The 26,328-nt window shown below is 43.6% G+C and overlaps 4 protein-coding genes across 4 annotated transcripts in view; all 4 read left to right on the top strand.

Moving 5' to 3' along the window:
• The window catches only part of LOC143989797 (uncharacterized), a 765,658-nt gene that overhangs the window by 665,096 nt on the left and 74,234 nt on the right, over positions 1-26,328 (top strand). The gene's annotated exons all lie outside the window — the stretch shown is intronic.
• Positions 950-4,635, top strand: LOC143989594 (uncharacterized). The gene has a single exon (XM_077489802.1). The coding sequence runs from the start codon at positions 998-1,000 to the stop codon at positions 2,975-2,977; it is 1,980 nt and encodes a 659-aa protein (XP_077345928.1). The 5' UTR covers positions 950-997; the 3' UTR covers positions 2,978-4,635.
• Positions 21,822-23,070, top strand: LOC143989864 (uncharacterized). Its single transcript, XM_077490141.1, has 4 exons — positions 21,822-21,962; positions 22,051-22,174; positions 22,291-22,388; positions 22,494-23,070. The coding sequence occupies exons 1-4, from the start codon at positions 21,858-21,860 to the stop codon at positions 22,740-22,742; spliced, it is 576 nt and encodes a 191-aa protein (XP_077346267.1). The 5' UTR covers positions 21,822-21,857; the 3' UTR covers positions 22,743-23,070.
• Positions 23,621-25,319, top strand: LOC143989802 (uncharacterized). Its single transcript, XM_077490073.1, has one exon. The coding sequence runs from the start codon at positions 24,118-24,120 to the stop codon at positions 25,033-25,035; it is 918 nt and encodes a 305-aa protein (XP_077346199.1). The 5' UTR covers positions 23,621-24,117; the 3' UTR covers positions 25,036-25,319.

The raw sequence follows: 26,328 nt of genomic DNA, 5'->3' as shown, positions 1-26,328 counted from the left end.
TGACCCTTACACTGTATACTTTATATTCTACATTACATACTCCTGACCCTTAGAACAGTGCTCAAAATTTCAAAAAGTTTCTCCACCCAACCCAACCAGTCCCCGCCCCTAAACACACCCTCATAAATTATCTCCTGAAATGAAACTTAAATGTTTTATGCAGAATTAAGTTACAAAAATAAATTTTAACAACTTTATCAGGGACAACGGCTCCCATTCAACCCCCGCCTGCCAGTGGTGCTCGCCCCCCCCCCCCCCCCCCTCCTTCAAGGCAGCCAACACTCGCCAGTCATCATTTTCCACTCACAAAAGGTGAGTAAGTGAGTGGAAAATTTGAGGGCTGCCATACACTATATACTATATATTGTACATTACATACTCCTGACCCCTACACTATATACTCTTTGTTGTACATTACATCATTCTGATACTATAAAATCCTAACTGTTCTATCCTACATAATAAGTTGTACATTACATAGTCCTGACTTCTTTTGCACCCATTTCCTACCAGCTGGACATTTTATATCTGATGATGTGATTGGAGCACAGACTTTTACATGGTGATAATAATGTGATAACATCCTCAGACTTTGGAACCTTAAACAGAAAGTGATAATGAGGGAGGAGTCAATAACCCAATGATGGGGGTCTTTAGGATCAGTCCAGTCTTCATCTTGGTTGTTCTCCCCCCATCCTCACTCTCTGACCTCTGGTGGGGCTCAGCCCCGCTGTTATTCATGACTAAATCATGGACTAAATAAGGAAGGTCAGGACTTCTTGTGTTGGGAAGATGGCAATGAGTGATAGAGGGGGAGGGGACACTCGTCCTATAATCCCCTCATCACTGTCACTCCTATAAAAGACAGTTCTCGTTGTTTCCTCACTCTCTGACTAAGGTCCATGAATAATGAAATGATCTGGTAGGAGATCAGAGGACCCATTTACTAGTTACCTTGAGGGGGGAATTGTAAGATCCTCAGAGACAAAGCTGCCTGATGTGGGTGGAGTCCTGGTTTAGGGGAACCAATCAGCTCATGTCTAGTAATAATCTTTGTATTTCTATTTTAGTAGATGGACGGGAGATGAGGAAAACCTCAGAGGATTGTCTCACTTTGTCTCCAGACTGTAAAGTAGAAGATGAGGACATCACACAGTATAGTCCAGGAGAAAACCCGACTACCTCAAATGTCCATCCGGCACCACACAGTGTAGATGGACCATCGTATTCCTCTTATCCTGAGGAACCTCAGACTGTGAGGGACGGGGCCGTCCTTCCAACAGAGAAGAGCTTTTCCTGTACTGAGTGCGGGAAGTGTTTCCGTTATAAATCTTATCTTAATAGGCATAAAAGATCTCACACGGGGGAGAAGCCGTATTCCTGTCCTGAGTGCGGGAAATGTTTTTTACAAATGTCCCATCTTTCCGCACATCAGAGATCTCACACGGGGGAGAAGCCATATTCCTGTCCTGAGTGCGGGAAATGTTTTTCAGTAAAGTCCCATCTTTCCACACATCAGCGATCTCACACGGGGGAGAAGCCGTATTCCTGTCCTGAGTGCGGGAAATGTTTTTCACAGAAGTCCAATCTTTCCGCACATCAGAGATCTCACACGGGGGAGAAGCCGCATTCCTGTCCCGAGTGCGGGAAATGTTTTTCAGTGAAGTCCCATCTTTCCACACATCAGCGATCTCACACAGGGGAGAAGCCGTATTCCTGTCCTGAGTGCCGGAAATGTTTTTCAGAGAAGTCCAGTCACTCCGCACATCAGAGATCTCACACGGGGGAGAAGCCGCATTCCTGTCCTGAGTGCGGGAAATTTTTTTCAGAGAAGTCCAATCTTTGCGCACATCAGAGATCTCACACGGGGGAGAAGCCATTTTCCTGTCCTGAGTGCCGGAAATGTTTTTCAGAGAAGTCCAGTCTCTCCACACATCAGAGATCTTACACAGGGGAGAAGCCGTATTCCTGTCCTGAGTGCGGGAAATGTTTTTCACAGAAGTCCAGTCTTTCCACACATCAGAGATCTCACACGGGGGAGAAGCCCTATTCATGTGCTGAGTGCGGGAAATGCTTTTCACAGAAAGCCAATCTTTACAGACATCAGATTTCCCACACGGGAGAGAAGACATATTCCTGCCCTGAGTGTGGGAAATGTTTTTCAGACAAGTTGAGTCTTTACAAACATCTGAGATCTCACACGGGGGAGAAGCCATATTACTGTTCTGAGTGCGGGAAATGTTTTTCACAGAAGTCTAGTCTTTACACACATCAGAGATCACACACAGGGGAAAAGCCACATTCCTGTCCTGAGTGTGGAAAATGTTTTTCACGTAAGTACCATCTTTTCAGCCATCAGAGAGTGCACACAGGAGAGAAGCCGTATTCCTGTCCTGAGTGTGGGAAATGTTTTTCACAGAAATCCGGTCTTAACACACATCAGAGATCTCACATGGGGGAGAAGCCATATTCCTGTCCTGAGTATGGGAAATGTTTTTCAGGTAAGATTGGTCTTTCCACACATCAGAGATCTAACATGGGGAAGAAGCCATATTCTTGTCCTGAGTGTGGGAAATGTTTTTCACAGAAGTCCAGTCTTAGCAGACATCAGAAATCTCATACAGGAGAAAAGCCGCATTCCTGTCCTGAGTGCAGGAAATGTTTTTCAGATAAGTCCGGTCTTTCCACACATCAGAGATCTCACACAGGGGAGAAGCCGTATTCCTGTCCTGAGTGTGGGAAATGTTTTTCACATAAGACCAGTCTTTCCACACATCAGAGATCTCACACGGGGGAGAAACCGTATTTCTGTGCCGAGTGTGGGAAATGTTTTTCACATAAAACCGGTCTTTCCGCACATCAGAGATCTCACACGGGGGAGAAGCCATATTCCTGCCCTGAGTGTGGGAAATGTTTTTCACAGAAGGCCAGTCTTTCCACACATCGGAGATCTCATAGGGGGGTGTCAGGGACTTGAACCAGACAGCTGGATAACTTCCACCAGGGTCCTGTGGATACCCAAATGACACACACATGAGATGAGGTCAAAAAACATGTCTGTTTTATACAAAATAAAGGAAGGATGGATTACAATATATTTAAGGTTTGGTTACAGAGAAAAAGGATGGCAATTCTAAGAAAAGATGTTTACCTCCATATGACGTGCAGTCTCATAATATTTTCGGTAAAAAGTACAGGTCAGGCCGTCTTTGGCCTCAGAAACCAGCCATGCCAATCTATTAGCCTAAACATATCTAGCAAGTAAACACATTCCAAGTCAAACTCAGATTCGTCTTTATAGTACAAACCAAATAGCAATTGTTCAGGACTAGTATGACCAAAATAATAACACAAACAGCAAGTGGGTAGAGGAAAGTTTTCACCACCTCACTTCCTGTGGGTGACCAACCTGTGAACACATTATACCACGAATGATGGGTGTCTTGTGATAACTGAATAGTGGATGCTTCAAGTTTACCTCTCATAATGGTAGTTAGGGGTGGGCTGTCTGTTTGGGTCGAACATGAGTTCCACTCGAACATTGGCTGTTCGCCCATTCACCGAATAGTGAACAATTTGGGGTTTTTGTGGCAAATTCGAAAGCCACGGGACACTCTTTAAAAGTCTATGGGAGAAATCAAAAGTGCTAATTTTAAAGGTTAATATGCAAGTTATTGTCATAAAAAGTGTTTGGGGACCCGGGTCCCGCCCCAGGGGACATGTACCAATGCAAAAAAAGTCTTAAAAACTGCAGGTTTTTTTTCGGGAGCAGTGATTTTAATAATGCTTAAACTGAAACAATAAAAGTGAAATATTCCTTTAAATTTCGTACCTGGGGGGTGTTTATAGTATTCCTGTAAGGGAGCGCTTGTTTCCCGTGTTTACAAAAGTCCGAGAGCAAATTTACATTTCTAAAGGAAAAAAAAGTCAATTAAAAGTACTCGCGGTAGCGCCGGCTATAATGAATTGCCGGGTCTCTGCAATACACATAAAAGTCATTAAAAAAAATGGCCTGGGATTCCCCCACAGTGTATTACCAGGCCCTTCGGGTCTGGTATGAATATCAAGGGAACTCCGAACCAAAATTCAAAGAAAAAATGAGGGTCCCCCCAAATTCCATACCAGGACCTTCGGGTCTGGTATGGATATTAAGGGGAACCCCGCGCCAAAATGTAAAAATAAAATGCCATAGGAGGCCCCCTAAAAATCCATACCAGACCCTTATCCGAGCACGAAACCTGGCAGGGGGCAGGAAGAGATGGGCGGACGAGAGAGTGCCCCCCCGAACCGTACCAGGCCACACCCTCAACATTGGGAGGCTGTCCCCATGGGGACAAGGGCCTCACCCCCACAATCCTTGCCCGGTGTTTGTGGGGGTATGTGGGTGAGGGGGCTTATCGGAATCTGGAAGCCCCCTTTAACAAGGGGACCCCCAGATCCCATCCCGCCATCTTAATTGGTAATGGGGTACAAATTACCCCTACCATTTCCCAAAAAACATGTCAAAAATTGCAAAAAAAAACTAGCCGTTTTTTGACAATTCCCTTTAATATCCATACCAGACCTGAAAGGCCTGGTATGGAATTTGGGGGGACCCCCACGCTACCGCAGGTACATTTAAATGACTTTTTTGCATTTATACATGTCCCCTGGGGCAGGGCCCGGGTTCCCAAACACTTTTTATAACAATAACTTGCATATTATGCTGTATACACACAACTGGTCTTTCCATCGGAATAAACTCCGATGGTCTTTCCAATGGAGTTCCAACGAAGTTCCACTGAAACGGTCTTGCCTACACACAATTTCACCAAGATCCGACCGTCTAGAATGCGGTGATGTACAAAATGTACGATGGACTAGAAAAAAGGACGTTCAGTAGCTGCCGTCTCATACTTGCTTCAGAGCATGCATCGTTTTTTGGTCCGTCAGAACAACATACAGACAATCTTCCCGATAGGAATTGGTTCTGTCGGAAAAATTGTTCTATTTCTAGGTCCGTCAGAATTTTTTTTTCTGAGTCTGATGAGGCCCACACATCGGAATGTCCAATGAAAAGATTCCGTCTGACTTTTTCTGCTGGAAAGTCCGACCCTGTGTAGGAGGCATAAGCCTTTTAAATTAGCACTTTTGATTATTCATTTTCGTGTCTCATAGACTTTAACGGTGTTTGAACAAATTTTTGGGCTGTTCGCTTTTTATGCTGCAAACCGAACAGGGGGGTGTTCGGCCCATCCCTAATGGTAGTTTTTATGATTTCCTGATGTACTGTCAAATTATATGTCTTAAGATATTGCAAAGATGTCTTTCATTGTTTGAGTATTTCTACGATTGGGCCTATGGGCAATGAGAAATCACCCTCTGGGAGTGCATCTGGTCTCCAGGAGATACTCTGGAAGTGTTCTGTGACTCCTTCTAACATATCATTTTTCCCATGGCAATGCAAAAGTGAAACATTGTGTATGCCGCCTGAAAAGGGCAAATGAGCATCCACTTCAGTGATGTTTACTCCTAACTCCGTTGCTGAGCATACCTGCTGTGAGCCTACTTCTATAAACGCATTATAACCCTGTGGATATAAAGCCTAAATACACATGTTGACATCTGGCTTAGATAATGGGCAGGGTTCAAACGCAGGAGACCTATGTGTACAAATGAGACCCCTATCAGCTTTCTGGCAGTCATCCAAGCTATAAGTGTTGTTTGAACCCACAGCTATATAAGATTCATCATACCTTGGTTCCCACCAGGGCCTCTGATAGGCCAGTACAACTGGCCCCGTTGTACCGGGCCCCGCCAGCAGGGGGGCCCAGGCAACCTGAACAGATAAGTCATTAAAAAAAAAATCCTCCAGCAATGACTGATCAGAGTCCTAAATACAAACAACTAACCCCCTAAACCCCCCCGGTTTACTTTTTACGTTTTTTTTTTCCTTTACTGATATCTATGTGGAGAAAAGGTGGCGGCAGGGGAGGGACTATTTTTACTATTTCGGGCGTGGAAGAATCTCTACCACGCCCGCTCCTCATCTCCTCATGCTGGCTCAGCTGGCTAGTGCCGCCCCCCTGGCGCTGCTGAGCTATTCCTCTTTCCGCGTGAGAGAAGTAGCTGTGAGGCGGCAAACTCAGACGAGCAGCGGCAGTAGAGGACAAAAAAGAAGCAGCTGGCATCAGCATCCCACCTGACTGTAATTGTTTGTGCAGACTCCGGTCCAGGCAGCAGCAGGATTAGGGAAGAAGTGACTCCTTGGGCCCAGCTAACAATGACAAAGGTGTGTGCTTGGGGGGGGGGCTTCAAGATCTACTACTACTACTGCAGAAGCATCTATACATTATGGCATTAATGGCATGGCTGGCACTGTCTGCAGGTAGCACATGCTTTATGGCATTGGTGTTATGGGTGGCACTGTCTGCAGCACAGTATGGCATTGGCAGCATGGGTGGCACTGTCTGCAGGTAGCACATGTTTTATGGGCCATAACGCATGTGCTGCCTGCAGAGACAGTGCCACCCATGACGCTGATCTCGTAATGTGCTTCAGACAGTGCCACCAATGCCGTAATGTGCTGCAGACAGTGCCACCCATGCTGCCAATGGCATTATGGAGGGGCCAGGGGTGAGGCTAAAGGAGGGACCAGGGGCGGGGCCAGGGGTGGAGCTTAAGGGGGCCCCGTCAGGTAGGCTGTAGGGGGCCCCATGATTTCTATCAGCGGCCCTGGTTCCCACCATGCAACAGTGTCAGTGATTACCTCTGGCATAGGGAGAATAAAGAATTTGCACATAGCAATTCCGTAATGTAATGTCCCATACAATAAAAACAAGTTATGTTGCTAAACATCTTTGTGTGACTGAAATATCTTTAAAAGTCTGAGAAGAGATAAATTCCCTGTCTCTGTACAACTAGATGCCAACACAACTGTGCATGCTTGTAAAGCCCCGTACACACGAGAGGACTTATGTCCGACAGACTTCCAAAGGAGTTCCGCCGGAGTTCCGACGGAGTTCTGACAGACTTTTCGGCCGAACGGACTTGGCCACACACGATCACACTAAACTCCGACGGATTCGAACGTGATGACGTACGACCCGACTCGAATAAGGAAGTTCATAGCCAGTAGCCAATAGCTGCCCTAGCGTCGGTTTTAGGCCGTCGGAGTAGCATACACACGAGCGGAGTTTTCGAAGGGGACCGGGTCCGGCGGAGTTCCTTCGGGAAAATTTGAAGCATGCTTCATTTCTAAAGTCCGTCAGACTTTGGCGAATCAAAAGTCCGTTGCAGCCCACACACGATCGAATAGTCTGACGGACTCGGTCCTTCGGACTTTGGATGTTGAAAAGTCCGCTCGTGTGTACGGGGCATTACTCTCCATCTCACAAAAATCTTTACCCAATCTCACACAAGTGTCTTTACAAACCACAAACAATACCATTGCTGATGCAAATGTAAAATATGGCACAATTTTGTATGTTTTTTTGTTATTTCCAAATAATCAGAATTTAAGCCCTAAAAATGTGATATGTGTACTAACATTAGAAATCAAAATGTAATTCCTCAAAATTAGAGGGTAAAATCACTATTCTATATTCAGTTCACACACCAAGAACCACTGAATATCACAGAATAAATCAAGAAGAATAACTCTTGCATAATGTAGATCACCTATATGTCCAAAGAAATGCAATATATGTGTATTTATTTGTAGGAGGTTTCCATATGCGGCAGCTCTGTGGCTTAGAGGTTAGAACTTCTCCTTAGCATCCTTGAGGGCCATGGTTCCAATCCCAAGCATGCTGCTTCATGTAGAGAAGTTGTCTCATCTCCCTATGTTATTAAGCATAACTCCTGTCTCAGGTCCTAAAACTATGTCTAAATGTAGTATTTATGTGTAGGAGGGTTCCACCACCATTGTAAATCTTGCCAGATACACTATTTAACCAAAAGTATTGGGACACATGACCTTTAATGGCAGCCCAGACTTAGTCCGTAGGGTTAAAATTTGATTTGGTCCACCCTTTGTAGCTATAACTGCTTCTGGGAAGGCTGTCCACACAGTTTAGTGTGTCTATGGGAATGTTTGACATTCTTCCAGAAGTGCATTTGTGAGGCCAGGCACTCATGTTGGAGGAGAAGGCCTGGCTCGCAGTCTCTGCTCTAATTCAGCCAAAAGGTATTCTATCGGGTTGAGGTCAGGACTCTGTGCAAGCCAGTCAAGTTCCTCCACCCCAAACTCATCCATGTCTTTATGGACCTTGCTTTGTGCACTGGTGTGCAGTCATATTGGAACAGGAGCGAGCCATCCCCAAACTTTTCCCACTAAGTTGGGAGTAGGAAATTGTCCAAATGCTGATGCCTTAAGAGTTCCCTTCACTGGAACTAAGAGGCCAAGCCCAACCCCTGAAAAACAAGCCCACATCATAACCCCCCTCCACCAAATGATTTGGACCAGTGCACAAAGCAAGGTCTATAAGGACATGCCTGAGCGAGTTATGCCGCGTACACACGATGGGAATTCTTGTCGGAAAAAGCTCTGATGGTTTTCCAACGGAATTCGGCTCAAGCTGTCTTGCCTACACACGGTCACATCAAATTCCGATCGTTTATAACGCGGTGACGTACAACACGTATGATGGGACTAGAAAAAGGAAGTTCAATAGCCAGTAGCCAATAGCTTCTGTCTCGTAGTTGAATCTGAGCATGCGTGATTTTTGGCGTATTGGAATTGCATACACACGATCGGAATTACCGATAGAAAGTTTTTCCATCTGGAAAATTGAGAACATGCTATCAATTTTTGGCTGGCGGAAATTCGGATAGCTAAATTCCGATGGAGCATACACACAGTCGCATTTTCTGATGAAAAGCTGTCGTAGGTTTTTTTCTGTCCGGAATTCCGATCATGTGTATGCGGTATTAGAGGTAGAGGGACTTGACAGTCCCGACCTCAACAGAACACATTGGGGATGAATTAGAGCGGAGATTGTAAGCCAGGCTTTCTTGTCCAACATCAGTGCCCGATGACACAATTGCACTTCTGGTAGAATGGTCAAACATTCCCACAGACACACTCCTAAAACTTTTGGACAGCGTTACCAGAAGAGTTGAAGCTGTTATAACTGCAAATGGTGGGCCAACTCAATATTGAACCCTATGGACTAAGACTGGGATGCCATTACAGTTCATGTGCCTATAGACAGGCATCCCAATACTTAGGCCAATATATTGTATATTGCTTGTGACACTGAGCATGGCTATGGACTTAGGGCTGGTTCACACCACAGAGATTCAGAGAACATGTGTGAGGCTGCCTGCTGGCTTAGTGGGCAGCACTTCTGTCTAGCAGCACTGGAGTTGCTGGTTCAATTCCCCAACATGCTAATGCTTGTGCTGAAGTTTATATGAGCTCTCTGTGGGGGTTTCTCACCACAATCCAAAGACATGCCGTCATTTTATTTGTCTCCTGTCTAAATAGTCTCTAATGTAAGAAAGTTAGTTTGGAACTTTAGATTGGAAGCTCATTGCAGCCAGGGACTAATGTTAAAGTTTGTTAGCACTAATCATGCCCAGTTACTTGGACATTTAAAATTGTAGGGTTTACACTGCACAGGTATATATGCTTAGAAAACGGTTGCTTTGTTTATGTGCATGCAAATGGACTTTGATCTTTGGCCTGTAGTTGGAGATTTGATGCACATAGCCAAGGGCTATCACAGTTGCAAATAGTATTCTGTGTTCCTGCTCATCAGGTGCAATCACTTTAGACACACACAAAGAGACAAATTGAAAGATACTGGTGGGCGTGTACTTCTATTGGGCGGGTATCAGTCTGCTAACAATACAACCTCTCTTATATGAAGGGCTGCAGTAGGGGGGGTTTGTTTGGCCTGAGAAGGCCAGGTTTTTTGTTGTGATTTGTGGGTGAGAAGGAATGATATTGTACATATTGACAAACGCCCAACTAGGGCTGTCTGTTTGCTGAAATTCTTGTTGCTTTTTTTCAATCAAAAGTGGGTTTATGTGGCCATGCTGTCAATGCTATGTGTGTATTGTTCCTGTCTGACCAGGCAAGCATAGTTTGGAAGCATCTGCTGACCTTCTACTCTTTGATCTCATTGCTTAATCATGTACACAGAAATGCAGCTTCCAACAGAACATGGTCACAGATGTATGTGGGTGTGGATTGTGGGGTGGTGGTGGTGGGTGTTCTGTTTTGAATAAGTGTCTTAATATTATGTTGGAATACTTTGTAAGAATAATGACTGTTAAGTATGTTTCTATAATCTTGCAGATAAAAATGTGAGGTGTTGCCCGTTATACACTGAAAGTAAAGCTGTGTCCACTCTAAGGCTTTGTCAAATTTTAGATTGTAAGCCCCTATGAGCAGGGCCCTTAAAATACAATTGCTAAATGTAGCACCATATATCCTGTCCAAATTTTTTTTGTAGCTAGTAAATTAATGTACTTTTTTTTTTTTTGTTTCTGCTGGTAAAATAAAAGTTCACTATGGAGCTTTATTGTGTTTTTTTTTTTTTTTTTTTCTTTCTTTTTAGTTTTTGGGGGTGGTGGTGGTTTTGGGGAAGTGCAATATCTTGTTATATCTTATAATTTCTATATGTATTTGTGCACCAAAAAACGAATCTCTTCACCCTGTAGCATTGATGCTACTTTGGAATCAGGCTACTTCAAATGCAGTAGTCCGATATCAAAGTAGCAAGGTCAGCGTGATTTCAGGTGCTACTTGATAGACATCTGTGTGGCTTCATATACAGATTTCTATTGAAGTCACACCTGAAATCAGCAAAAGTAGTGCAGGAACTACTTTTGCAAATTAGTGCGGTGCCGCAAAATCGGCGTCGCAAGGATTGGAACAGTGCCATTGCCGCCAATAGGCTGTGACTTGTCATGTGATATTTATGTAAACCTAGGCTTCAGCACACCTGCAAGGAAATGATAAAGGTGGAATCTTTATATATAACAGCTGTGGAGAATCGCAGGTAATGAATTCAGCTGGTGGATAGGTAGTGTTGTGTCAGCCCTGGTTCACATTGGTCCGATTTGACATGTCAAATCAGTGGCAATTGCACCGTTTTAATTGGTGTGACTTTGGGGTGCGATTTGTATTGATATCAGTGCAGAAACCTGCACAGATGTCTCTGATATTCCCGCCGTCGGGACTGACATGTGGGAATGAAAGTGTGTGAGTTCAGCTGAACGATTTCCTCCCGCTGTCGGTGTGAACCAGGGCTCAATCTGGGCCTTTGTCTTTGTAATTCACCTGCTGCTCTCCCAGGGACACCATTTCTTATCGAATGCCTTTAAATATCATAAGTAGAAATGCAAATTTGCATATCTGCAAAAATAATAAAATTCTAATCGTGGTTGCGATCAAATATTCGTAGCTGCGATCAAAAGAGCGTGGTTTCACCTTCTGACCCAGAAATGAGTCATTTTAATCAACCGTATGTTCCTGTGCTGGTCAGGATCTCCATCTAGGTGGACATGGCGAGGTCTCTCTTTAGCAAAGAGGAGGTGCTGCTGATTGGCCGGGTAAGTGTAGGATATGTACTTACTCAATGTGGTAGTTAGATTTGGTGGGGTTCATTGATTTGTTTGGCATCACCACACATTTGCTTCCGTCCCATGTGCACATCACTTCCTACATTTGTTCTGCTGATGTAAACCAGTAAGGACTATGCAAGTATAAATGAGAGCTCCTTTCTATTAAAATATATATGACTTGATTCACAGTTGGGCGGCTTTTCCAGCAAATTTGGGCCTCTGAGTTGCATGACAAGTTGTACCCCATGATTCTCACTGATAACCATTCATATCTGTACTACTTTAAGTTGCACCAACTTCAAAGTAGTCCCTGTACTATTTTGGTGTGAGGTACATAGGGTGAAATATTACACAGGCATTCCCAGGGCTGGACTGGGACAAATATTTGGCCCTGGACTTCATCATGACTGGACCACTTTAATTTTGAGTGTCCTCAACAGCGTCCCCCTTACATCAGTGTGTCCCCATCAGAAGCCCCCTTCACATCAGAGACCACCATCGGCAGCCCCCTTCACATCAGAGTCCCCATCGGCAGCCCCCTTCACATCAGAGTCCCCACCAGCAGCCCCTTCACATCAGAGTCCCCATCAGAAGCCCCCTTTGCATCAGAGTCCCCATCAGAAGCCCCCTTCACATCAGAGTCCCCACCAGCAGCCCTCTTCACATCAGAGTGTCCTCCCCCTCCCACATGTACTCACAGCTTTGAAGGCAGCTTTTCATTCCTCTCTCCAGTCGTGATGGGGAGAGAAGAAGGAAAGTCTTCCGGCTGTCTATCTCCCCCTGCAGGCTGGAGGGAGCATAATGCCTAATGCTCTCTCCAGCAAGTGACGGAAGCAGCTCGTCCTGACAGGAGTGAAATTGTGATCACTCACTGTCAGAGAGGAGCGGCTCCAGAACTGCACCTGACCAGCCCACTGAGCATTTTGGCCCACCGGGAAACTCCTGGTAGTCCTGATGGCCAGCCTATGCCTGGGCATTCCCAGAAGTTGGGGCCAAGTTGCAGTGGCAAATTGGCAGCAAATTAGTGTGACTTTCAGGTTGCAGCAGTGTGAATGAGATTCAAGGATAACATTTGGCCCTATTGTCACTTGTGCATCCTGAAAGTTGGGCAAATTCGTCCCTGCACTACCTTGGTTTGACTTTGATGTGATTTGAGGTCCATACACCACAAGATTACACAGACATTGATTCAAGTCATGGCAAAGCTGTGCAATTTTAAGGTCGCACAACTTATTCAAAGGTGTTATCAATTAATCTCATTAGGTTACTTTCACACTTGGGTGACTTTTCATGCAGCTTTGGACCTCAGAGTTACATGAAAAGTTGTCCCCCATGATTTCCATTCATATTTATGCAACTTCACATATCTTCACATAGCTCTGAATTGACATGTCAAATAGCAGGCCAAATCGGCGCCTATTGATGGCAATGGAAATTTCCAAATTGGTGCGACGCCACAACGATTCCTGAAAAAGTAGTTCCTGCACTACTTTGGGCGACTTCAGAGGGCAATTTCTTAGCTCCCAACGTTTTGAGATGGGTATAAGGGACACCTATTAGCAAAAGTATGTAGGCATAGGACACACCTCCTAAAACACCTTCTTAAAGGAGAATTATTTCAGAAAAAAAAATATTAGTTAAACCTCCAAGTGCTTTTTTTTACCAATAATATTCCTTTAGATTGGCTTTGGAAATTTACAAACAAAGCAATTTAGAAATTGGATGAAAGGTTTAGCACTGGGAAACCCTTTTTGAAAGATAAAAAATGCATTTTATATACAACTATATAGATCAGAACAAAATGAGGGACAAATGAGGAAAGAGGGACAGAGGGACTTTGTTCCAAATCAGGGACAGTTGGGACCTATGTGATTTCACTAGACATCTGTACAGGAAAGTGCACTGATGTCTCTGAAATCGCTCACAAAGTCAGACTGAGGCCCCTTTCACAGTTGTGTGACTTTGGACATCAGAGTCGCATGACCAATCATACCCCATGATTTTCAATGTGTACCATTCACATCTGTGTGACTTCAAGTCACACCGACTTCAAAGTAGTCCCTGTACTACTTTTGTGTGACTTTGATGCGAGGTGAGGTCCATACACATCAAGTTTACACAGACATTCTCTGGAATCGCAGAAAAATTGTCGACGCAAAATCGCGGCAAAATTGCGCACCTTTCCCTATGACTCCTGCGTCCATAGTCCTCAAGATTACACAGGCATTTCTGAAAGTCGCATCAAAATCGCACAACTTTCAGGTCACACAAGTGTGAAAGGGGCCTAAGTCACTGTGCTGAGTACTATTATACCTAGAATATAAAGTAGTCCCACCATCAAACACTAGTAAACATATGTTCTCAATATAATTGTGCTCAAATGGCTGAAAATCACACAGACGGTATCACCTACTGAAAGCTTGCATTAGACTCAGTGAAAAAAGGCGAACGCCTATTAGCCAATGTCACATCAGCATGAGCATGGTTGTTACTATAATATTAATTTCTGAAAGGCCAAACATGATTGTGTAGAATCAAACATTAGTAAATATATTTTCTCTGTAGGTATGTGCTCAGCTCTGTAGCATAGCGGTATGCCCTGCTGCCCTCAAAAGTTCAAGCCATGAGTTCAAATCCCACTGACAGCATCACCTCCTGAAAGTGTGAATTGTACTCAGCAGCATAATTAGCCAATGCACATCAGTTTAGTTTATTCCATATTTTAACTCTTCAAATGCATGCAATGGTATGTACTTATTCAATATTATTATGGTGTGGAATTCCAAAAATCAAGGAAAAAAAGATCGTAGGGTCCCCCCAGTAGTTACCAGGCCCTTTGGGTCTAGTATGGACTTTAAGGGGAACCCCACACCAAAATGTAAAATAAAATTTATGTGAGGCCCCCCAAAATCCATACCAGACCCTTATTCAAGCATGCAGCCTGGAGGTCAGGATGGGGGGGTGAGTGAGCACCCTCCCCTTCTGAACCGTACCAGGCCACATGCCCCAAAGCACCTTGTCCCCATGTTGATGGAGACAAGGGCCTGTTCCTGACAACCCCGGTCGGTGGTTGACGGTCTGTGGGCAGGGGGTTTATCAGAATCTGGGAGCACCCTTTAACAAGTGGGCCCCCAGATCCTGCCCCCCTATGTGAATAGGTATGGGGTACATTGTACCTCTACCCGTTCACAAAAAAAAGCAGTGAAATGTAAAACAAATCAATAGCTGGTTTTCCTTTATTGTAAAATAGCTCCGAGCTATCTTCTTCCCTGAGCTGTCTTCTCCAGGCGCTGTCTCTCCCTCCTCCATTTTCTCCCCGAGCCATCTCTCCTGTCGCCGCCGTCTTCTCCATCTGCTGTGTTCTTCTGCACTGCCGGTTATCCGCAAATTTAAAAAAAAAAGCCGCTCTTCTTCGGGGTGGTCTTCGTCCGCTGTGTTGTCACCCGCTGTGTGGTGTCTCTTACATAGCCATGAAGCAGACCCTTCGGGGGACATTGTGGGATGGCCACAGAAGACCCCCACAGAAGAAGAGTGGCTTTTTTTTTTATTAGCGGGGAACTGGCTGCGCGGAAGAACACATCAGCGGGAGAAGGAATAGGAATCCTACATAATAATTTATGTATATATATATATATATATATATATATATATATATATATATATATATATATACATACTTCTAGTAAATATGATGCTAATTATATCTAAAGGGAAAACAAAGGGTATAGTTAGAGTACATACAGGCTTGTGTGGAAGAAAATTATTTCATTTAATGTGTCTAAACAGAGTTACTGTTGAATTAAATAATATCGAATATTGAAAAAAAGAAAATAGAAAGAGTTGCTTGCTGGTCATGGATAGATTGATAGATGGATAGATAAATAGATAGATACATAAATAGAAAGATTGATAGAATATATAAAAATATGACAATGAAATAATTGGAAAGTTATGTTTTTTAATGTATCTACAGACGAGTAGACTACGTATTATGTTATGTTGCAATGGATGTTATAAGAATCAAGGAAAATATACCAGAGTCATCCATATCTTTTATAAGTCATTCAAATGATATGTGATATTTGTAGGTCACAAAAGAGATATTATAATTTTAGTATCTAATGATCTAAAGAACTTTGTCATAAAGAAATTATATATGAAAGTGTGATTATAAGTAGAAGTGTTTTAGCAGAAAATTAGTATTATGAAAAACATATAATTGTGATTATAACTGTATAAGAATTTAACCTATATCTAGATAAACAAATATTAATTGGATATATCAGAATTATCCAGTTATCCATATAAATAATTTTATGTGATATAGATTGATATATATAACCTGTGTCCTTTCTAAATGGACTACATTTTTATAGATATACATTGATATACATATATACAACCATTTTATATAATAATTATGTTAAGAATATTTTCTATTATGTCGGTTACTAGCATCAATGAACACTAGAGATATATTCGTTAGAACATATATAAAAAAAATACACATTATAAATATAAAATATTAACTTAAAGAGATAAACACCAAACACATGTGAGACACCTGGTGGTTGAAGGTGCTATTACCTTAAAATCACGAGGCTCCTGGGAAAGGTAATCATTACGTTTTGCCTGCCTATGAGAAGGGAACACATACCTTTTGGGCAAAACTTAGTATAATGTTATGATCTTATTGTTTAAGAGTATATTTAAGAAGCACAAAAGATGGTCATAGGAGGAAGCTTAGGGACCCACCCTGAGAAGGGACACTGGGAGAGGCACATACTCCCAGACAGACTGACACTCATGCACCATGCATGAATACATAACAGAGGATATGTTAAAGATGAAGTGATCAAAACAGAAATCTTCCTATAAGGGGGCACCACATTCCAAAATTCAAATAATAAAAAGAGAAAGGGGAAAATTAAAGGGCTGGAGGGTAACCAACCCCCGGGACTTTTATACGGTACCCTAGTAGAGGCAGATCAATAATATGCCCATATTAAAATAAATCATTTTATTCAAAGAACAGACAAATTTAAAAACAGCAATATAAACAATATTGGTACAAATATCAAATAGTTGTGTACAGAGCGGGTACAGGATCAAGGTTGACCACACATATTACCAATCTATACACGTAAAGATGCTGCAAATTTCAACATGTTTCGCTCCCTTGAGCTTCCTCAGGATAATGCAGCTTGCGTTAAAAACTGAAAGATCTATCCGCTCGTGTGCATAGCCTTGCCCGGTTTCCCTCTAGCTATTCTAGGTATGCAGGAGTCAATGGCGGTTTGGACTCAGTTTCTCCGCCCTTTCTCCTCCTTTGCTTGGCCCCTCTCTCTGTCTGTATTTCAGGAAGGGTAGGTGCCATTACCTAAGATGGCCGTTGCGCATGGCTGACGTAATTGATGTCGCCTGCGCAATGCGCAGTACCTTGGTTTGAGCTCTGCGCTGGGCGGGATCTCCTACCTGCACGCCCGCAGCTCGGCGGTGACGTCAGATGCCGCCGAGCTGGAGACTTTGATTTAAAAACCCAGCTAATGTCATTGCCTTGTTGGCAATTGACAGGGAAGGACCTGCTGTAGTTGGATCCCGGGTTTTATAGCGGTTTAGCCTTATAGGCTGTGACAGCGCTATTACAAGGTATTGTGTTTATCCACTAGGTCTCACTAATGGGGGCTTTGTATACTTTATTTTACTTGATTATCTTGGTCTTGTTGACCAAAATATCATATTCATACTTGTCCCTATTGTCTATTTGTGGATTTATATAGGCAGACAGTCAAAAAGGATTCCGTCATAGGCAGTCTGACAGCACAAAAATATCTTCGTTAAAAATTACTTAATAAATACTGTCCTTAAAAAGCACAACAACAGGATAAATCCACCTTGAGACTTTCTCCACACCTGGAGTGTGCTGAGTTCTTGGATAACGTCTACACAGTGTTTACAGATTGGCTTTATCACCCCAATGATCTCGCTCCAGTTCATGGATGTAATCATTATGTTTGGATGATCCCACCAGTCAGGAGACTTTCCTGTCATCCTACATGATCCCTTCTGAGGATTCTTCTATCCTTCCAAACAAATGTATGAAATCCTCGATGAGTCCTCCTTATATGTGATCTAGAAGATCTGGAATCACAATGTCTTTATGGATGAAGTGGATGACTCAGTTTATATATTATTTATTGCTTTATAGCTTTCTTCACCTCAGGATTAATTATTCTATTTATATAAGCATTCAAGGAATTGTTCTTACTTTGAGAGATCTCCACCACCATTCCTGTGAACATTACATCCATGTAATTTATGTTTAACATTTTCATTATGAGTGGATTGATATATATATAAGCAAAATTTATGCTTCTGGATATATTTTTTGTATTTTCTTCACCAAAAGGATTCATTTTGGGGGAATCGGTTTTATTAGCTATGCATTTGTTATGACCTTGTGTTCTGTGTCTTTAAGACTTTTCTATATGTAATAAAAATATCTTTGTTAAACAATTTGTTACAAAAGAACTGTATCTATTTTTTCTTACTATTTTAGTGTTATATTTGAACTTCTGTGGTAAGATATTTTACAGTACTGTGAGACATTTCTTGCGGCTGCAGTTCTGCTGATCTCCACAAGGTGGTGATCTCACTCATATTTAGACAGGAAGTTTCTATGGAATGCAGACAGGAAGTGATGTCAGTTACGGACAGGAAGTAATCTGGAATAAAGACAAGACGTTCCATGTGGCAGGGAAGAGAAGACATTACTGGAAGTAACAGGAGAGGAGGTAATAAGATCTTATTTTCTATTTACACACACCGGACTCACCTCCGCCGATCACTTCCCGCAGTGCCCAGTGAGGCTCTTTGTTCTCGGTGACCCCAAACATGGCACATTGCAGCCACTGAGATTCCCAAGAGATGACAAAGGCTGAGATGAGGTGCATTAATGGGGGGAGGGGTCTGTACTGGGGTGCCAGTCAGAGGGGGTTATGGGCAGGGGTGGCAGAGAGATGAGATGAGGAGGATGGATAGGAATGGATGGGACAGATGAAGGGGCAATAATATGGGCAGCCCTGGAAGCGGCACATAGGTGATGGGGGGGGGGGGGGAGAAACTCCAGAGAGCAGCTGGCAGAGGTAGGAGAGGAGTTGGAGATGTGCAGAGAGCTGATCCTGCCCCTCCCCCCACACATCTCAAGGGCCCCACACACACCGAGGACCCCCACACCTCATAAGGCACTCACCAGGCTCTGGGCGCTGCAGCTGGCATCAGTGACGGGTCCCTCAGAGCCGGCACAGGGCGCAGAGTCCACCCAGTATGGAGAACTTGGAGCTTGTGTCTGGGGGAGGAGTTGGCTGATGTTGGGGGGCGCTGTGCCCGTGTTGGGAGCAGATCAGACACAGCAAGGGGGCTCTGCAAAGGCTGAATGTGCTGCACACTCTGTTCTCAGCAATCCTAATTGGTGATCACCAGGGGAGCCTCCCCTGATCCTGGGACCCTTTACTCCGGCAGCAAGACCCTTTCCTGCTGTCTCAGTGATCCCCCCCACCCCTGCGCATTAGCAGAACACCATTGTCACAGGTGTGACCTTTGCGACCGTAATAGTTCTGCCACTGGTTCTGAGTAAACTAGAGGAGCTGAGGGGTCTCTGAGGCGGTAGTCGGACTAAAGGACTCTGGGAGCCTCTAAAGAGTTGACTTCATCTGAAGGGCTCTGGGACCCCTGAGGAGGAAGTGCAGATGAAGGACTTTGGGGGCCTCCTAGGAAGTAATAGGACCGAACAACTCTGAGAGGTTAGTGGGGCTGTAATGCTGTGGGGTCTCTGAAGGGGGTAGTCAGGCTGTAAGGCTCTGAGGTAAGAGGGGGCTTCAGGGCTCATAGGGGCTCTTGGTCTCTGATGGTCCTCCCACCCCACCTGCACTTACTTTTCTGACCTTCTTAAAGAGCTCCTGCCAGCAACTGAAGGAATATAACAAAAAGGGGGGTGGAAGGGAACCAAAACATTGTGGTACATAAGGTACCCACCGGTATTGTACCGCACACTTGTATTAAGCGGAAACATAAAGAAAAATGTGCTCTGTGTCAGAGAGACGACTCAGTGCAAAGTGTCACATGAAGAAATCCTGGGAAATAATACCCGACTAATAGGGATAAATAAATTGATTTGCGAATGATTTGATAAATTATTAATTTAATTTATTGAAGAAGGATCAATTGTTAAAATGACAGTAATTCCACACTTTATACTAAGAAAAGACAAAAGGTCTGGGGACAAAGACACACATAAGACGGCGACAAGACACCACCAACAAAATTCATCAAATAGCGCTATAAATGTAATAGACAGTAAAAGAACATCACCACCAAGCCTAATACATTATAAATTGTATACAGAGACAATGGATGTTGCAGAATTGAGGTTAATAATGTAAGCAATGTGACATCGCATATAACAGTCTGTGGTACAAATTGTAGAGTAAAAGGACAAAATTAGTCCAGGGGATTGGAGAAAAGGGGGAGATTAAATCGGGGAGCCGTTTGCAGATATACAAAGTCCAAGAAGCTGTAGATGATAACAAGCTGTGTATCCTTTAGACTGAACGTAATCCAAATCAGCAGCTGATTGATCAATAAGGCTGTAGTGATTAATCGGAGCGATTCCACTGAACCAAAATCAATGATCAGAGGTCGGAGCCGGACAATAGTAAAGTTCTAAGTGGAAATAAGACAATAGTTCAGTCACACAGGACTTGATGATGAAAAGAGACCGTTATATGCGATGTCATATTCCTTCCATTATTATCCTCCATTCTGTAACCGCCGTTGTCTCCGTATACAATTTATAATTTATTAATCATTTATCAAATCATTGGCTGATCGATTTATTTATACCTATTAGTCGGGAATTATTTCCCAGGATTTCCTCATGTGACACTTTGCACTGAGTCGTCTCTCTGACATTTCTCTTCAGTAAGTGAAGGAAGCTTCACCTCACCATATCACTGGTCAAGAAGAATGTTCCACAACACAAAATACACCAAGAGAACAAACCCCTCCCCTTGTTGTCCTCCTCCCACCCACACTGAATTGCTATTGGAGAGCACAGAACAGACTCCTCCCCCACAGTTCTGTACTCCACCATCAGAATCCTCCTGCTATCCAATCCCATCCCTTCTCTTACTGCAGAGAGTGACGTCACTCCGATCAGTCAGCAGGCTGCCGGAGATTGGAGCCTTGCAGCCGGAGTTCTGGCAATTATCCTGATTAGCCGACAACTCCGACCAAAAGTCAGCAAGTTCCCCTTCCTGGACATCATGATGACCCGACATTGTCCTCAGAGCAAACAAGTCAAAGGAAGGATCGTATTTATCATTCCTTGTCTGCAGATCTAAAACTGATCAAAACCAGTTCAGAAACCAAACAAACCCAACAGAGAGAAGAGAATTTCTGATCTGGCAGAACAAGAGGGTCCCAGGAGGCCACAAAAATAAATCAGATGCTAAATAGTCCAAACTAAATGTGTCACCAGGGGGGGAGTACTTCTTATATGTATAGAAACCTCCTATTACCCCCCTCACATCCACATCTTATTATTGTGTGACCAACACCATCCAAATAATTCTTACTTTCATTTCCCAAAGTTATCCGTCTACAAGGAGACCTGTATAGATCAAATGACGGCACCAATGAGGATGGAGGAGGACCGGAGTCACATGACTGAGAAGATACTAAACCTCACCCTGGAGATCATCTACCTGCTGACCGGAGAGGTGAGGAGGATTCTGGGAGGTCACATGATATCACTCTTATCTCTATTAATAAAACACAGACCTGACCGGAGAGGTGAGGAGGATTCTGGGAGGTCACATGACATCGCTCTTATCTCTATTAATAAAACACAGACCTGACCGGAGAGGTGAGGAGGATTCTGGGAGGTCACATGACATCACTCTTATCTCTATTAATAAAACACAGACCTGACCGGAGAGGTGAGGAGGATTCTGGGAGGTCACATGACATCGCTCTTATCTCTATTAATAAAACACAGACCTGACCGGAGAGGTGAGGAGGATTCTGGGAGGTCACATGACATCACTCTTATCTCTATTAATAAAACACAGACCTGACCGGAGAGGAGAGGAGGATTCTGGGAGGTCACATGACATCACTCTTATCTCTATTAATAAAACACAGACCTGACCGGAGAGGTGAGGAGGATTCTGGGATTCTAACATGATATTCCTATTGGTTCCTCAATACAGAGATTTCCTCTTGTGAAGTGCGGTGATCATATGACCATCACAGTGCCTCCATGTGACTCCCTAAAACCTGAGAGACACAACATGGGGAAGATTCTAGAAGTCACCAAGAAGATGATAGAGCTGCTGACAGGAGAGGTGAGGAGGATTCTGGGAATTCTGGGACATTATCCAGTAACAGACAAGGGATGTGTCTGGATGGTGACTGTATCATTGTGTGTGTCAGGTTCCTATAAGGTGTCAGGATGTCACTGTCTATTTCTCCATGGAGGAGTGGGAGTATTTAGAAGGACACAAGGATCTCTACAAGGACGTCATGATGGACAATCAGTCGCCCCTCACATCACCGGGTAAGAGGAGACTTTATTGTAAAGGAGAGAGCAGTACGGAGGCTCCACCTAGATCCCCCATCATCTGATAAACACATAGAAACAATGTATTCAGTCAGTGTGTGTGTTTCCTACAGATGGATCCAGTAATGGGAACCCACCAGAGAGATGTCCCCGTCCTCTGTATTCCCGGGATTCCACACAGGAAGATCACACCATCCCTCAATATTGCAAGGTAATGGAATGGAGCGTATAAAACACAGTTGGATTTTCTATGTGATGTCACAATACTAAATCTTCTATCTTACAGATGATAATCTCTCTCATTTTCTTGGTTTAGAGTGGAGATCCAATGGATATAGAATTTGAGGTGAAATCAGAAGAAGAAGAGAGGTATGTGAGGGATGATCAGCAGTCTATGGAGGAGGATGGAATAACGGGGACATTTATAGAGGAGGACACTCCTACAGAGATCAGCACAGGTGGGTCATTAACACTAAATACATTCCTCCACCCATACTGCTCACTGATACCTTTGTTTCCTTCCCCCGGCCAAATGAATCTTCAATATAAAAGTGTGCACACTTGAAGTCAAACACTAACGAAGACACAGTTCAGTATTCAGATACTTCTCTATTTTATTTCTTGAACTCCAGCTGATATACAATGAGCCGGATATTTTACTATCAAATCAAAAATGAGATGAAAGGCAGCGTGTACAAACCACAAATTATACATATTCATTATTGTGATGGAGTATACCGTAAGCTTTTTAGCTGGGTTATGTCTTAAAAAGGGAAGAGCAGACTATTGCAGCTATTTAGGGTCTTGTATTCAGCCCCTTCTTCCTCTTGGGTGAAGTCTCATGGTGCCGAAAACAGGCACAATCTTCTTTTTGACTTTGCTCTTTTTAACCCTTGAAGTTTCGTTCCACATGAAGGGAGAAGCTCGCAGACATCTTAATTATGATTAAATGAGTATGATTAAGGTTGATAGCTGATATACAGTAGATATAAGTGCTTATCTTTCACTAGGAGTACCAGAAATAGGCATTTCACTTATAACACTCATGATCACATCCATTACACCCGGGTATGACAAGATCTCTGACAGAACAATCCCCCCAGGATTACTTGTTGTGTTGTCTGCTGGCTGTGCCGGGTGGAGGGATATGTCTGTATAGTCTCAGACCCAAGTCACTGAGTGCAGTCTCAGGAGATGGGAGGCAGCGGTGTGGGACCTCTGCAACTTGTCTCATGTAATCATTTCATCTTCCACTGATTACTGAATACCAATATTATGAGTCCTGACCCTTACACTGTATACTTTATATTCTACATTACATACTCCTGACCCCTGCACTATATACTCTATGGTGTACAGTAAATCATTATCATTCTATAAAATCCTATCTGTTGTATCTTTTATATAATACATACATTACATAGTTCTGACTTCTTTTGCACTCATTTCCTACCAGCTGGACATTTTATATCTGATGATGTGATTGGAGCACAGACTTTTACATGGTGATAATAATGTGATAACATCCTCAGACTTTGGAACCTTAAACAGAAAGTGATAATGAGGGAGGAGTCAATAACCCAATGATGGGGGTCTTCAGGATCAGTCCAGTCTTCATCTTGGTTGTTCTCCCCCCATCCTCACTCTCTGACCTCTGGTGGGGCTCAGCCCCGCTGTTATTCATGACTAAATCATGGACTAAATAAGGAAGTGCAGGACTTCTTGTGTTGGGAAGATGGCAATGAGTGATAGAGGGGGAGGGGACACTTGTCCTATAATCCCCTCATCACTGTCACTCCTATAAAAGACAGTTCTCGTTGTTTCCTCCCTCTCTGACTAAGGTCCATGAATAAAGAAATGATCTGGTAGGAGATCAGAGGACCCATTTACTAGTTACCTTGAGGGGGGAATTGTAAGATCCTCAGAGACAAAGCTGCCTGATGTGGGCGGAGTCCTGGTTTAAGGGAACCAATCAGCTGATGTCTAGTAATAATCTTTGTATTTCTATTTTAGTAGATGGACGGGAGATGAGGAAAACCTCAGAGGATTGTCTCACTTTGTCTCCAGACTGTAAAGTAGAAGATGAGGACATCACACAGTATAGTCCAGGAGAAAACCCGACTACCTCAAATGTCCATCCGGCACCACACAGTGTAGATGGACCATCGTATTCCTCTTATCCTGAGGAACCTCAGACTGTGAGGGACGGTGCCGTCCTTCCAACAGAGAAGAGCTTTTCCTGTCCTGAGTGCGGGAAGTGTTTCCGTTTTAAATGTCGTCTTAATGTGCATATAAGATCTCACACAGGTAAAAAGCCAAATTCCTGTCCTGAGTGTGGGAAGGGTTTCCATTTTGAATCCGGCCTTAATGTGCATCTAAGATCTCACACAGGTGAGAAGCCGTATTCGTGTCCTGAGTGCGGGAAATGTTTTTCAGAGAAGTCCAATCTTTCCAAACATCAGAGATATCACACGGGGGAGAAGCCGTATTCCTGTCCTGAGTGCGGGAAATGTTTTTCAGTGAAGTCTCATCTTTCCACACATCAGAGATCTCACACAGGGGAGAAGCCATATTCCTGTCCTGAGTGTGGGAAATGTTTTTCACTAAAGTCCCTTCTTTCCAAACATCAGAGATCTCACACGGGGGAGAAGCCGTATTCGTGTCCTGAGTGCGGGAAATGTTTTTCAGAGAAGTCCAATCTTTACACCCATCAGAGATCTCACACGGGGGAGAAGCCGTATTCCTGTCCTGAGTGTGGGAAATGTTTTTCAGTGAAGTCTCATCTTTCCACACATCAGAGATCTCACACGCGGAGAAGTCGTATTCCTGTCCTGAGTGAGGGAATTGTTCCTCACTGAAGTCCTGTCTTCCTGTACATCAGGGACCCCACACAACCCTCGAGGTGTATTAGTGCCTTGAGTGTGGGAAATGTCTTCTATATGAATGTTGCTGGACATCACAGCTCTCATGTGGGGAAGAAGCACACCCTGATATACACCTCAGATATACTCCATGGCTGATCTTCATCATGGAAGAAACAGTTGATAAGGAGATTAGAGATCACCAAAGACATGGATGAAGTGTTGTACCGTGTTGGCCATTGATAGCAGGAGAAAAATAAAAATGGAGTCATTACCTCTCATTGGCTGAGTACATTTCTTTATCATACATCTTAGGACACAGAGTCTCAAGTAATTACTTGGTGGGTTATAGGCCTACCTTCAGGTGTTGACACTGGTATAACCAATACAGGAAGTTGACTCCCATATATAACCCCTCCTCCTTCCAGGAGCACTCAGTTTTTTTGCCAGTGTCTAAGGTCTTAGTCACGAGGGAAGATGTGCTCTGCGGAGCTCCAGGAGGGATCCATGCTGGATTTAAAGAAACCTCCACAATCAGATCCATCCTCGGCACTGAGGCCATAGGATGGTACCTGGACCTCGATGCAAGAACGAGGTTTTGCCTGTAATGCTTCTCTTTGAGAGCTGGACCCTAGGAACCAGGACTCTTTTTGGTCTTGCTACATTTCCTAAAGTTGTCCTGAGGGGTGCTATACAAGGCCCAAAGGAGTGGAACCCCTTTTAAAAGGGCCCGAGTCTTTGAGCGTGTTTAAAGGCAGCCCGCCGTGATGGGTGAAAGTTGGATCTGTCTGTTAAATCAGCAGTATCCTGCAGCGAAGAACAAGGTAAGGGAAGAAGCTTTGCTTTTTCCTTCAATATACCTTATATGGCTTATAAATGTCTCCTCTATAAGGAGTAACTTACACTACCTATGATGTGTCTTAGTGCAGCTCTGTCTCAGAACATGTGTGGTCCCAGCGGCAGAGGGGGTTCTTACTTAAATAGATCTTGTGGGATTTGGTAAAAAATACAGCAGTTGCTAATACAGAGATGTGTATAAACTTCTATATGGGCGGTGGCTGATTGGTTGACGCAGCTGCTTTAGCTGCATGGTTTAATTACAACCCAGCACTTCCACCTAGTAACATTGGAAAACACCCTATGCTTCTGTGGTTTAAAAAAATATATAAATCTGCTGACAGATGCTGACTTCCCGCCGGACTTTTTCCGAACGGGCTACTTGCCCACACACGGCACTTTTTCAGCGGACTAATACGGCGTACTAAGTCCGCCCGACTATCCGCCATACTT

This window comes from Lithobates pipiens, unplaced genomic scaffold, assembly GCF_037356315.1.
Source record: "Lithobates pipiens isolate NorthernLeopardFrog02 unplaced genomic scaffold, aLitPip1_a1.2 Scaffold_18, whole genome shotgun sequence".
Lineage (NCBI taxonomy): Eukaryota > Metazoa > Chordata > Amphibia > Anura > Ranidae > Lithobates > Lithobates pipiens.
This window is presented reverse-complemented; position numbering and strand designations above follow the sequence as displayed.